The 15,204-nt window shown below is 42.6% G+C and overlaps 1 protein-coding gene across 2 annotated transcripts in view; it reads left to right on the forward strand.

Annotated features, from left to right (window-relative positions):
- Positions 1-5,001, forward strand: part of NOTCH2 (notch receptor 2) — a 176,166-nt gene extending 171,165 nt beyond the window's left edge. For both annotated transcript variants that reach the window (XM_036769157.1, XM_036769158.1), the window contains exon 34: positions 371-5,001. In XM_036769157.1, coding sequence (XP_036625052.1) covers positions 371-1,768 — 1,398 coding nt within the window. In that variant the 3' untranslated portion in view covers positions 1,769-5,001. The remainder of the gene's footprint in view (positions 1-370) is intronic.
- The last annotated feature ends 10,203 nt before the right edge of the window (positions 5,002-15,204 follow it).

Consider the following 15,204-nt stretch of genomic DNA (forward strand, 5'->3'; position numbering starts at 1 on the left):
TTTGCACGTTCATTTTCTCCCTTAGCCTTTTTCCTTCTTCCCCCCTCCCCATCCCTTATGCCTCTCCTGCTCCTTGTTTTTGCTTTCTCTATGGCTTTCCTTATTCTCACAAACTTTCTTTTTCTTTCACTGTAATGTTCATGCTTGGTCTTCTCTGCTTCTTACCTGGCACGGTTATTTTGTTCTTGCTCTGCTCGCCCCACCTGGGCTCTCTCCTCCCTTTCACTTAGAACCCTCAGGCAATGGACCTGCTTTCTTTAAAAACATAGAAGTGTTAGCCGAATTCTTGGCCAAAATGGCCTGAATCACCAAGGTGTTTCTTCATGGATCCTGTTAAAACATACCCCATGTGGGGACCTTTTCTTTGCAGGAAGAGACACCTCTTTTCCTTGCTGCTCGAGAGGGGAGCTATGAAGCGGCCAAGATTCTGTTGGACCATTTTGCCAACCGGGACATCACAGACCACATGGACCGACTCCCCAGGGATGTGGCCCGGGACCGCATGCACCATGACATCGTGCGCCTCCTAAATGAGTACAATGTGGCCCATAGTCCCCCGGGCGCCATGCTGACCTCAGCCCTCTCACCCGTCATCTGTGGACCCAACAGATCCTTCCTTAACCTGAAACACACCCCTGTGGGCAAGAAGCCCAGGCGCCCCCACGCCAAAAGCACCATGCCCACCAGTCTACCCAACCTTGCCAAAGAGGCCAAAGATTCCAAGGGTGGGCGGAGGAAGAAGTCTCTAAGTGACAAGGGCCAGCTGTCTGAGAGTTCAGTGACCCTCTCCCCGGTTGATTCCCTGGAGTCTCCTCACACCTATGTTTCTGATACCACATCTTCTCCCATGATCACATCACCTGGACTCTTGCAAGCATCACCCAGCCCCATGCTGGCCACTGCTGCACCACCTGCACCAGTCCACACCCAGCACGCAGTATCTTTCTCTAACTTACATGAGATGCAGCCTCTAGCCCATGGGGCTAACACAGTACTCCCCTCCGTTAGTCAGCTGCTGCCCCATCATCACCTCGCCCCACCAAGCAGTAGCAGTGGTGGGAGCTCGGGCAGGCTACACCCAGTCGCTGTCCCAGCTGACTGGATGAGTCGGATGGAGATGAATGAGACCCAGTACAATGAGATGTTTGGAATGGTTCTGGCTCCAGCCGAGGGTGCCCACTCTGTCCTGGCACCACAGAACCGGCCGGGGCAGCCTGATGGGAAGCACATAGCCACCTCCCGAGAGCCACTGCCCCCCATTATGACTTTCCAGCTGATCCCCAAAGGCAGTATTGCCCAACCAGCTGGGGCTACCCAGCCACAACCCAATTGCCCTCCAGCTGTTGCTGGCCCCCTGCCCACTATGTACCAGATCCCCGATATGGCCCGTTTACCAGGCGTGGCATTTCCCACAGGCATGATGCCCCAGCAGGATGGGCAGGCAGCTCAGACTGTCCTCCCATCTTACCACCCATTCCCAAGCTCTGTGGGTAAGTACCCCACTCCCCCATCACAGCACAGCTATGCCTCCTCAACCGCAGCTGAGCGGACGCCCAGCCACAGTGGTCACCTCCAGGGTGAACATCCTTATCTGACACCATCCCCAGAATCTCCTGACCAGTGGTCAAGTTCATCCCCTCACTCTGCCTCCGACTGGTCAGATGTGACCACCAGCCCTACTCCTGGAGGTTCAGGTGGAGGCCAGCGAGGGCCTGGGGCGCACATGGCTGAGCCCCCACCACGCACCAATATGCAGGTGTATGCATGAAAGAGGGTGACCACCCAGTGCTGGGACTGAACTGACGGGCATGTGTTTAGTGCTGCTGAAGAACAAAATGAAGGTCATCCAGGATGGAAATGAAGAAACTTTTGGAAATTGGGCTCCTGGAGCAGGACAAAGAGGGGCTTTCTCTACCCCTCTCACATGTTAAATGGGAGATATTAATCATCATTGCCTCTCTGTTGGTGGATATGTGGTTTCCTTTGAGGTCATGGCTTCTTCCTCATGCCCTGCCAACTAGACATTTGGGAACTGGAAACTGTCCATTGGAGTCATGTATATTCTCTCCCCGTTGGGAACCCACCAGGTTTACTGATTATAGTATGTCCTTTTTCACAGCTTGGAATCTTAAAATATGTGTGAAGTTCCTGTCGCTTCTATTGATTCGACCAAAAGTCAAAAGTCCTCTTTTGGGAGCTTATGTCTTCCCGTTAGACCTCAAATGACTTTACTCACTTTATCCTTGGAAATTCCTTCCCTTCATTTGGTGCTTACATTTCTGCACCTTCTTATCAGTAGTTCTCATGCCACGTGTCTTCTCTGTGGTCTGGCCACATCTGTTTATGTTACAGAACTATATGTATGTATTTAATGCTTTTAATCATTCCTACCCAGGAAGGTGATTGGAGTCTTCTCTTTCCACACTCATTTCCAGATGCCCCCAGGAGCCTCATAGGGTTTTGGTTACGACTCTCGCCACAACTTTTCAAAGCATGTTTCTTCAAGGAATGTGCATAGACCATTCTACTCATTGCATCCCAACCAGAAGGAGAGTAGAGGGGTGATATGTTTTTATTGCAAGGGTGATGAAGATTTCTTCTGTTCTCTCATGTGCTTTCCAGTGTCGACCACCTTCAGTGGGGACAGTGGCCAGGGTGATGTAGATACATTGAATTATACACAGACAAGAGGAGAGATGGCCTCTTGTCATTTCTTGGATGTCTGCATCCAGTAGGTGTCAGGCCCTGTTCTTATTTCCCAAGTTCTTCACTTGCTGTCAGTGGCGAAACTCGAGGACTCTTCTATCGTATTCTTTTCCTCCTCTGTTTCATCTTCCAGCTAAAACTAGTCTATCAGACTCATGGCTGTTGGGCTCTTCCTCCTGCTCACCTCTCCATGAAGCAGCCCCAGGTCATCTTCATCACCCTGATGAGTAATCTCACTTCCCTGTGCTTGGCTCAGTGCTCTCTTCAGAATCTTCTCTCTAGTTGCAGAATCTTATGCCAGCCTCCCTCATACACTTAGTTGTCTGAATCTGTATACACCCTGGGAGTTCTCTACACCTCTCCAGAAAAAATGGTATGACCTCAGCCTCGTCCAAAAATTTGTAACATGAACCTGTTGGAAGCATGTTGGGCCCTGGCAGCTGGCCTTTTTTGGAGACACCCCAAATTTATTAATATCTGTTTAGAACAAATAGAACATCCCTTTTTGAAGACTAGTATCTAGCCTTTCTGAAGGACCATCCCTTCATGGGTGCTGCGAATGGCAAAGGTATTTGCTGTCATGACTTTAAATTGTGATTTCACCTTCATTGGGTTTATTTTTTTCATTCTCTAGGTCTGTCCCATCTTTACTCTTGTCATGCATGGACAGGCCATCCAGCCTCAATCGTTAACCAGACTCTTAGACCCTCCTCATGCTCTTCACCAGGTCAATATCATGATTGTCGCCCATAGATGTAGGACCAGGAGTATTTGGAGAGTTCTTCTTCCATCTGGTTAGAAGAGTCAGCTGATCATTGATCATGTACGTAAAGCTATACCATCATCCTCAGATTTCCAGAGACCCCTGGGAATTCATTCTTCCAAGTCATTTCGCAGGTGTTCATGAGTGAATTATCTATTTGGTGTAATACCTGTAGTCTTTATTCCTGCCAAGTCCTACAGGCATTCTTGGGACTACACAGGAGTCTGAAGCATCTAATATGGTTTTATGTGGAAATTTGCCAATTTGGGGACAGCTGTGACAACAGCAGATGACCAGAAGGGTCCTACTAAAGTATACAGAAACGTTTAGAGCCCCTAAACTCCATTAGCTCTGTTTTAAGTCATGAGAGACTAAACAAACCCCTGCTAGAATGAGAGGACATTCAGCTAATTTTCTCTACCTTTCAAAGTCATCAATGAAAAGTTCTCAAAGGGTGAATGAATATCTTTGTTAGCCAATGACTGAGGCAACTTGATAATTGCATTATTATTTACCTACTTTAAGGGAGTATATCGGTACTTCATCTGGAAGATTCAGATGATTCCAAACCGTTCCTAGATAAGTGAGAATTACACAGCTTCCTACATCAAGGCTATAATTAATCTACTTTCCCTGTCCACTACTGTCTAACCTTCTGCCACCAAAAGTACCAGCAATTTTGCAAGCCCATTAAAAGAATATAGATAAGCCTATTTTCCCCCTTCCTTGAGAGCCCCATGTTTGAGGTCTCAGTTTTGGAAAGGAGAATGTAAAGGTTAATTGGCACTTGGAAGCAACAAGAATCCCCAATGGTGAAGAAAACACTGCCTGCCACCAATTTTAACAGCTTTTTAGTTTTTAAGGATCCCTTCTATGTATAATCAAAAGGTATTTCAGAATGTGAGAAGATTGAGAAACTATTTTTCTGCTATTCTTTGACTTGGTTTTTGTGAAGACTGATTTCTTACAGAACACAACTACCTGTGCCATGTATAGGATGTGATTTTTAAATTCTGATGGTCAAACCTCCTTTTACAGCAGCCAATTCTGATCTGCATTTTGAGTGGACTTAAACGGAAAGAAAAGACTGTGTGTTGCACATGTTGGTGCAAATAATCAGTGACTGCGCTGCTTAGGTACAATCCACGATCTTTTTTTCTGTTTTTCTGTAGTAATGAACCAAAGGTATAATGTTCTTTTGCCTTAAGAACTGAAGTACATTGAATGTATGGCACCGGCTGGGGGGAGGGGCACATTTGCATACCCTGTTGTCTTTGTCCCCCATGGATAGTTTTTTGGTACTATGTTGTCCCATTCTGTCCCTGTCTCAATTGTTTCCCTCTGTTAAAGGTGATATCACCTCTCTGTTGTATGAAGAACCCATAACTGTTAAAATGACCGCATTTTCCTGGTAACAATCAAGAAGATGCATGCCTTGTTTTTACTTTTTTAAGTTTTACTCCAAAAGTAGTTATAAGATTTATATGAAAACATTTTTATCACAAAATAAAAAGCTTATGTGTCACAGTTCATGTGGCTTTGCATTCTTCTGTTGTTTAGTCCCCTGTTCACTTGGATTTACTATAGCCCCTAGTGACAGACAGGTGCTTTGGAGATGAATGCTAACTTCCCTTATATTGTCCTCAGAGAGAGGAGACACATAGTGCTGCCTTTCCTGCCCCCAACACTAGCTAGTAGAAGACCATATTAGAATTCTATTTCCTGTTACCTTAATTTCAGACAGAGTACATCTCATTTGAAGTGAAAAATGCCCCCCAATGGAAGGAACTAAGTTATAGCAAGCTTTCGCAATGTTCTCTGATTTACAACCATATCCTGCCATATAGGAAAGTGGAACAGATACCACTGGAGACTTAAACATCAATGTATAGTGGAAACTGGGAAGGGCAAACATAGCTGTGCTCCACCAAATATTCTGTGGAATGGTTTGAGAAAGAGAAATTAAGACAAGTGCCAATAATAAGGGGGAAAGGAAGCATGGGCTCCAAATAGAGAAAAACCCAGCATTTAGCAGAAGTAAGAAGTTGATGGTGAAATGGAGAGAAATAGGAAAACAAAATGAAGGCAAAGGTAAGAATGGAAAAAATAAGTAAAGGGACAAGCTCTTTTGACCATACACCCACCATTTGGGAACTTCTTTGGATTTAAATATGCCTTATATTGTGTGTGGTGGGGGAAGGGTGTAAAATCCAATAAGTCTGGAGTAAATCTGGGTCTCCAAACTGGAGAAATTCCCTAAACTGAGGAATTGAGATATACATTGAGCATTGACATTTCCTTAAGATACGGATTCATCCAAATGACAAAAGACTAAATAAATAGTAATATGAGAGACAGAAGGCATTAAAGAGAGGCAAGCAGCCAAACCGCTTCCTGGGATATCTCGCAGATGGTAGATGAAAACAACCTCCTCGTGAATTTAGGCAGCCAGACGGAGATGAATATTAGTTAGAATAAAGCCAGAATGGGTCATTTGACCTCTTTGCTCGTTTCCTCATCTGTAAGACGGGGATAATAATAGCATCTACTTTACGGGGTTGTTCTGAGGATCAAATGAGGTAATATTTGTAAAGTGTTTGGCACAGTGCCCAGCGCATAGTAAGCACTATATAAATGTTGGTTTTATTATTAGATGAGGTAGAATGGGAAGTTGGAGGAATCTTAAAGTAAATAGTAAAAGAGTACATTTAAATGAAGTTTTCAGGTGTCGGCATTTCAGTGTAGTAATCGGAAGCAGAGGAGTAGCTGGCAAACCTAGGTGTTGGATAACTTGAGTTCTCTTCCATCTCTGCTGTTATTGTGGACTAATGGAATTGTGGCTTTAATATGCTTCAGATTCTAAATCTGTAAGGCATGTAAGAGTTCTGATCTGTGACTTACCTGGAGAGTCCCTGAAGGTTTTACAGAGCATAGGCTTGATCCTTCCAGTGAAAAGATGGTAAATGACTGATTTTTGAAGTTTCAGTAGTTATTTCAGGATCTTAGATCTAGTTCTTATCTTCCATGGTATGATAATTTCTATAGACCTTGACAATTTGCTAAGGATTTTCCCATTAACATTTATTCTTAGAAATACTAAGCGAAAGGCAAAAAGGAGGGTAACGTAATGAAGCTCCCCAAATCCAAACGTCAGTATCCTCTGCAAGAGAATTAAGAAAATTCACAGAAAAGGTGTGTCTTGCCTCCTAGAAGCCTCCGCTTCCTTTGCCTGGTTTCTTTCCATTGAGGATCTGTCTCACAATTGCTATTTTAGCACTCACTGATTCTCCTGCACATACTGAGTATGTTTCCTTTTGATGTATCAGCCCCATAATAGTCACTTGAGACTGATGGATTTTCAATCTCACGTTACTTTCTACTCCATAGGCCACAGAATAGTGATTTGGTGCTTACCATTAGAATCTGGGTCTATAATTTCAGTAAAACTGTAGGATAAGAAAACTCCCTCTACCAACTTTCAACTTGTAGTCTTAGTTTTAACAAAAATTTAAAGCCAAGTGACTTGCCCAGGGTCACATAGCCAGTAGAGTTATTAGAGTCAGTTCTTGAGTCTAGGTCTTCCTGACTGGAGCCACTTCTAACTACTATGGCACACTACCTTCGATGATCCAAAGGGCTAGTTACAAAATTCTATACGTGGATTTTTTTTAAATGAGCTATGTAAGTAGGAAGAAATGGGGTATGGAAGGATGGACAGCAGAGCAAAGCTCAGTATAAGTCAACTTGGTGATAGTCCAAAAAATATATAATACATCATTAAGGTGCTCTGAAAGGTGCAGAGTGTCCAGGAGAAGGGAGGAGAGCATGAAGCTGGGCCCTCTGTTGTTCAGGCCAGATCTGGAGTATTGTCTTCAACTGTAGAATTTTTAAAGAAAAAACACGTATCTCCGGGAGAGGCAGAATAAGAGTGGGGAGGAGACTGGAGACCACCCCACTTAAAGAGGATGGGGTGAAAGAACTGAGGATGTTGAATTGCAAGAAAACTTAAAGCACATGATAGCAGCCTTCGAGCAGTTGAAAGCTGTCATTGGACAGACTTGTTCAGCTTGGTTACAAAGGTCGTCCCAACTAGTAGAAATGGGGAGAAGTCCGCGGGAAGCTTTGGTGCAATCATCAAAAATTTACTGTTAAGAGTTGTCCAAAATTGAAACTGGCTTTTGTGGTAAGTGATAAGCTCTATATCCGAGATGGTCTTTTATAAAAGGGTTTTGTTAACCGCTCGTTGGATATGTTATAGAGGGGATTTTTGTTCAGGGGTGAGTTGGACTCAGTGGCCTCTGAGGTTCTTTTTTTAACACTGAGATTTTGATTCCATAACTCAGATCCACCAGATCATAGCATTATTGTTAAAATGATTATTAGTAATACGTATGAATAGCAAAAGACAAACGGTAAATCCACCAAAAAGCATTTCTTAATCACCTACTATGGGCCAGAGGATATGCAGGATGCTGGGAATACAAAGACTAAAATGAAAACAGTCCATCCCTTCATGAAGATAACTGTCTAGCTGGGGGAGACCATGTGTAAATATAAGTTGATAAGGTGATTTAAGGAGGAAGGTGCTAGCATCTTGGAGGATGAAAGGGGCAGAGAAATCAGAAAAGGTCTTATGCAAAGAATGATGATGCAGTTTGAGAAGTTCAGCGACAAAGTATGGGAAAGGGTTGTCTGGAATGAATTCACTCAAGCATTCTTTAAGTCAAGTTGGCAAAAGTTTATTGTAACACCGATGTAGTGGGCAGAGCTCCTTAAGAAACTTCGCAACTTAACAGGAATGACGCTAAAGCTTATATGGGAAAAGTAGTGGATTGTCTGGTAGATATGCTAATTGGGTGATAATTTACAACCTTGGTCACAGTCATCATTTACTGCTGGAAACTGGAGTGTGGGTGTGGGTGTTCTCAGGGGTTGTATTTTTGATCTATTATGTCTGTTGCAATATAGCTTTGAGAGTTGATGTCTATAGCTTGACCTCTGGATTGTATATGATAACTGTGGGAATCAATACATGATAATTCTGCTGGTACAAGGGAAATTCTACAGAGGTCAGCTTGTTCTTGTTAGCAGGGAAATATAGTTTGTCTTACTGGGGCTCACTTATGAGTTATTGCTAGGCATAGTGTCCTTGGACTGGGTAAAAAGCTGTGAGGAATAACGTTTTGAGGCTAGGGAGAAATGTGATCTTGGAAGTGGGGTCCAAGCACAAGCACCCAAGCACTCCATCAAATGGTACTTGAATTGAGGCTTGAAGGAGAGGCGGGGTGGGGTGGGAAGAGAAGAGAAGAGAGATGAGAGGGAGGGAGAGGAGAGGAGAAGAAAAAAGAAGAGGAGAGGGAGGGGGAGAGGAGGGAGAAGGCAAGATAGAGTCACTTGGAATTTTCTTATGAATTCAACTAGCCAACACCAATAAAACAGAATGAATTAGAAGACAAGGCTTCACGACATTCAGTCAGTAACCATTGATGAAGAATGTGTCATTCAAAATTTAGCAAGCAATATTTACAGAGTATACGAAACAAAGAAAAAAAAGATGCCTGCTCACTACAATGAAGCTGGCCATACAAAGGGGAAAAAAAGAGTATGCTTGTTAAGGAAAATGTATATCATTAGGTACAGGAGACAAATAAGATATGTGTCCTTGTTAGTGTAGCTAGTTTCACTAAATCAACAGGAACTAGCTGTCAACCTAGATAAGGGAGAACAACAATCCAGAGACTCTGAAATCCTCCTTCTTAAAGGAGGAGAGAAGACACTGGAGGAAGCTAGCTACTGCATCTGCTCTTGCAGCTCACACAGGGATCATATACATCAAGTTGGCTGATATAGAACAAAATGGAGTCAGTTTTGTTCTCCCAGAGATTCACTTTCAATGAGAGGAGGGTGGGGAGAGAAAAAGAAAGAGAGAAGAGGATGGGGGGAGAGAGAGAGGAAGATGGATGGTGGGAAGATAGAGAGGGAGAGAGGGAGGGAGAGACAGGGAGGAAGAGGGATGAAGAGAGGAAGAGACAGGGAGGGAGAGAGGAGAGAGATGAAGAGACAGAGAATGAGGGAGGGAGGGAGGGACAGGGGGAGGGACAGGGAGGAAGAGAGAGGAGGAAAGAGGGAAGGGGTGGAAAGAGAGAGGGAGGGGAGAGAGAGAGAGCATTATCTTGCCCTGCAAATGTCCCATCCAGATCCCCATGCATTGCTATATGGCCTGCAAATGTACCCTAAGGACCATTGGACCTTGCCATTTGCAACTCCATCCTGCAGGTGAATTCTTTTACATCTATTGTCTCCCCCAGTTAAGGACAGCACATTGAGAGAAGAGACTGTCTCACTTTCCTCCTAGCACTTAACACAATGCTTAGCACATGATAAGCCCTTAATAAATGCTTTTTCCTTCTTTTTCTTTCAATAAGGCTGAAAAGACACTTTGGGACCGGAGTGTAGTCTTCCAATCTTGAGGCTCTTGGGAAGTTACTGGAGTTCACTAAGTAAGGGAATAGAAGGGTCAGATTTGCTCAATTGGAAAATCAGTTTGGCATCTCTGTGAAGGATGACTCAGAGAGGAGATAGACTTTACAAGATAGAGAGACCAATTAGGAAGCTGTTGGCATATTCTAAGCAAGAGGTGATGAGGTCCTGAACTCAGGGGTGGCTGTGTGAGTAGGGAGAAGGAGAAGGATGAAGAGTGGTGGAAGGTGAAATGATGAGAGTTGACACTGCTTAGCTAATGTGGGGTGAGAGTGAGAAACTCAAAAATGACACTAAGCTTATGAACCTTGGGTGACTAAAAGGATTCTGGTGCCCTTGATAGAAATAGCAAAGTTCAGAAGAGGGATAAGTTTGTGGGGAAATATAACAAGGACCAAGACAGTACATACTTACAAAACTCAAATATGAATGAAATTTATATGTATATGTGTATGTATGTATATGTATGTATATGTGTATATATACATATACATACATATATACATCCCATCACTTCATATCTCTTTTCCCACTTTCCCGAGACTTAGGTGACAATGCCTTGTGTTTGTAGGGTGATTTTTAAAAATTTCTCAAATGTATTACCATTCCTATTGTAATTGAATTGTTGTGTAGATCAAATCTGTAACAGTGTTTAGTAGACGAAGGGCAAAGTAAGTACTAGGAGAAGCCTGAAGCAAACATGAATTATTTGTTCTCCACCTTCTTTTCACTATCCAACAGAGAAATCTAACAAGTAAGGAAGTCACTCATGCCTAAAGACTTGGTGCTGGCTAAGTTCTGGAAATTCAAGTCATTTCCATAAACATATCCTTTTATGAGAAACCAGTCAGTCCAGAGATAAGAGCCAAGATTTGGTGTCATTCAGTTCAACAAATTATTTTTAAGTGCTCATCAAATGTTATAGCACTGTGAAAGGCACTGCCAGATAGACACTTTCAACAAAATTCTCTTTTCACAATGGAAAAAGTGGACAAATTAAAGATAAAGACCTACCAGATCAGAGTAGGGGTTGGGCAGGGGTGAGAAAGAACTGCCAGAAGTATTATCAGTAATTACTATAAATTTAAAAAGGAAGATAGAGACAAGCAGAGAATATAATCAAAGACGTATGCCTGATGCAGAAGGTCAGAAAAACATGGAAGGCAGCAGAAACCAAACTCATTTTTGGCAAGAAATTGTAAAGAATCAAAGGCTCACATTTTCTAGAAAGGGAATAAGGCTAGAAAAACATTAAAGGACAAATCAAGATAGCATATGGGTGGAGGGTAACAGTGATAAAATATCAGACAAGCAGGCTCCAAGAAAAGTTTATTCACTAGGTGGAAACAGGCTGTCAAAGCTAGATAGTAGCTAAGAAAAGAACCAGTGAGAGGAAGAAGAAACTTTGTATGGCTAAACACTCTCTACTCAAGGAAGTCATTCAAGTCTGTCCTCACCTTAGGAAAACCTCTGAGTAATAGACTCTGGAGATGGCAGTCGCCAACCTGAGCAATCCACAAACTCTGGACAGGGAATTCACACCAGTGGACCTGAATATGTTGCCTGAGACATTCAGAAGATTGGTAGTTCAATAGAAATTGGTTCAGTCAATCAGTAGGAATGTCAGCACTGTTTGGCGAGTGAGCAGATTACTGTGTGGCCATGTAATGACCATTGCTGCAATGTACAACAGTGGTGGCGATGATGATGGTAACCAGAAGTGGTTAACCTCCATATGGAGTCTCTGAGTTGGCTAATATCTAAGGGTAGAATTAAAGGGCTTTTCACAGGCCAATATCCTACTTGAATTCAGACAAGAATGTTAATAATGAAGCATCAAAAAATGGTTGAGGTGGGGCAGAGCCAAGATGGTGGCTGGAAAGCAGGGACTTGCTTAAGCTCTCCCCCAAATCCCTCCAAACACCTGTGAAAATGGCTCTGAACAAATTCTAGAACTACAGAACCCACGAAATAACAGAGGTAAACAAGTCCACAGCCTGGATGGTCACTGGGAAGGGTCTATCGAACCATGCTGGGAGTAGGTCATACCATGACCAACCAGACAGGGAGTTGGGTGGAGCAGGCCTGAGGGCCATGAATCACTGAGCGGTGGCAGTTACCAGAATTCTCAACCCACAAACGTCAAAGACAACATAGCAGGTTAGTGGGAAAACTGCTGGATCTGGGTGAGAGAAGTGTGTGGTCTGGCCCCAGCCCTGGGGGCAGTGAAGGTGGTACAGTGGCAGCAGCAGGAAGCTCCTGCAACTGCTTTCAGAGCTCCACCATCAGCTACATCTGGAGTTCCTGGCCCACACGGTGGGAGGAATCAAGCGGCAGATCGGAGCATGAGGGCAGGGATTGTTTTGTTGTTGCAGAGGCAGAGCTCTCTTGCTTTGCCCTGCTTGGATCTGGGTTGCCGTCTTGGTTGGAGGTTCTTGGAGGAGGAGAAGCACTGGCGTGGCAGAGCTTGTGGTGACTGTGGAATAGAAGTAGCTCTGAAAACAGCAGTGCAAGGACTCTAAAGCTTGGGACAAAGTACTCTCTACTGTAAAAGCAGTCATACCCTGACAAAAAGCTCAAGGGTCAAGTAGTTGGCTGGGAACATGAACAGGTAGTATAAAAGGACTCAGACTATAGAATCATTTTTGGTGACAAAGAAGATCAAAACATACAGCCAGAAGAAGTCAACAAAGTCAAAGAGCCTACATCCAAAGCCTCCAAGAAAAATATGAATTGGTCTCAGGCCATGGAAGAGATCAAAAAGGATTTGGAAAATCAAGTAAGAGAAGTAGAGGAAAAATTGGGAAGAGAAATAAGAGTGAAGCAAGAAAATCATGAAAAACAAGGCAAGGACTTGCTAAAGGAGACGCAAAAATACTGAAGAAAATAACACCTTAAAAATAGACTAACCCAAATGGCAAAAGAGCTCCAAAAAGCCAATGAGGAGAAGAATGCCTTGAAAGGCAGAATTAGCCAAATGGAAAAGGAGGTCCAAAAGACCACTGAAGAAAATACCACCTTAAAAATTAGATTGGAGCAAGTGGAAGCTAGGGACTTTATGAGATATCAAGATATTATAAAACAGAACCAAAAGAATGAAAAAATGGAAGAAATGTGAAATATCTCATTGGAAAAATCACTGACCTGCAAAATAGATCCAGGAGAGATAATTTAAAAATATTGGACTACCTGAAAGCCATGATCAAAAAAAGAGCCTACACATCATCTTTCAACAAAATATCAAGGAAAACTGCCCTGATATTCTAGAACCAGAGGGTAAAATAGAAATTCAAAGAATCCACTGATTGCCTCTTGAAAAAGATCCCAAAAAGGAAACTCCTAGGAATATTGTTGCCAAATTCCAGACCTCCCAGATCAAGGAGAAAATATTGCAAGCAGCCAGAAAGAAACAATTTGAGTATTGTGGAAAGCCAATCAGGATAACACAAGATCTAGCAGCTTCTACATTAAGGGATCAAAGGGCTTGAAATATGATATTCTGCAGGTCAAAGGAGCTAGAATTAAAACCAAGAATCACCTACCCAGCAAAACTGAGCATAATATTCCAAGGCAAAATATGGATTTTCAATAAAATAGAGGACTTTCGAGCTTTCTCAGTGAAAAGACCAGGGCTGAATACAGAATTTGACTTTCAAATACAAGAATTGAGAGAAGGATGAAAAAGTAAACAGGAAAGAGAAATCATAAGGGACTTACTAAAGTTGAACTGTTTTGTTTACATTCCTACATGGAAAGATGATATTTGTAATTCATGAGACCTTTCTCAATATTAGTATAGTTGAAGGGAATATACATATAGACAGACAGAGGGCACAAGGTGAGTTGAATATGAAGGGATGATATCTAAAAAAATAAAATTAAGGGATGAAGGGAAATCTGTTGGGAGAAGGAGAAAGGGTGAGATAGAATAGGCTAAATTATTTCACATAAAAGTGGCAAGAAAAAGCGGTTCTGTTGGAAGGGAAGAGGGGGCAGGTGAAAGAGAATGAATGAATCTTACTCTGATCGGATTTGACTTAAGGAGAGAATAACATACACACTCAATTGGGTATCTTACCCTAGGAAAGTAGGGGGATGGGGATAAGACAGGGTGGATGATAGAAGGGAGGGCAGATTGGGGGAGGAGGTAATCAAAAGCAAACACTTTTGAAAAGGGACAGGGTCAAGGGAGAAAATTGAATAAAGGGGGACAGGATAGGATGGAGGGAAATATAGTCTTTCACAACATGACTAGTATGGAAGTGTTTTGCATAGTGATACATGTGTGACCTATGTTGAATTGCTTGCATTCTCAAGGAGGGTGGGTGGGGAGGGAAGAAGGGAGAGAATTTGGAACTCAAAGTTCTAAAAACAAATGCTCAAAGAAAAGTTGTTTTTACATGCAACTGGGAGATAAGATGTATGGGCAATGGGGTATAGAAATCTATCTTGCCCTACAAGAAAGTAAGGGGAAAGGGGATGAGGGGGGAGTGGAGTGACAGAAGGGTGAGCAGACTGGGGAATGGGGCAATCATAATAAATGCCATCTTGGAGTGTGGGGGGGAGGGTAGAAATGGGGAGAAAATTTGTAACTCAAAATCTTGTGGAAATCAATGTTGAGAAATAAAAATATTAAATAATAAAAATATTTTTTAAAAAAGATTCCCATACAGCGAAAAAATGGTTGAGTTGTGGATTTATTTGTGGAAATTAAAGAATCTGATCTAAAAGGGTCATGTGATCAAAAAGATGGTAGACTAGACATTATCTCTGATCCTCAAAATTGCAACTCTTTCCACAGTCAAAGACATCAAGAATCCTAATGAAGTAACAACTTGAAGTAACAACAGAAAAGGCTATTCCCTAATCCCTAATGTGCCCACTCAGCATCTTCTCCCTGCAAAATCTTTATAATATTATAATCTTTATAAATATGTAACTGTGCAAATAGTTCAAGTATTGTGTGACTCTTTTCTGCCACTCCAACATTGTCACTGTAGCAGCAACAGAGGGCCAGGATGTTTTGTATTTTCGTGTTTAATGAACTATGATATCCAGAAATTTCTTCACCCAGGGAATAACCTTCTCATAATGGGCCTTGCTGTCCTGATCCAGTCTGTTCCTTGGGTGGCAGATAGACCTGTTTTGTGACTATATACAAAGATTTTCTAGTGGAGGTAGAACATGGCAGAATTTGTCTGAAATAGCCTTCAGGAAACTGGGATTCTCCTCTATGCTATAATGTGGTAGCCAAG

Source organism: Trichosurus vulpecula, chromosome 7 (assembly GCF_011100635.1).
Source record: "Trichosurus vulpecula isolate mTriVul1 chromosome 7, mTriVul1.pri, whole genome shotgun sequence".
Classification (NCBI taxonomy): domain Eukaryota; kingdom Metazoa; phylum Chordata; class Mammalia; order Diprotodontia; family Phalangeridae; genus Trichosurus; species Trichosurus vulpecula.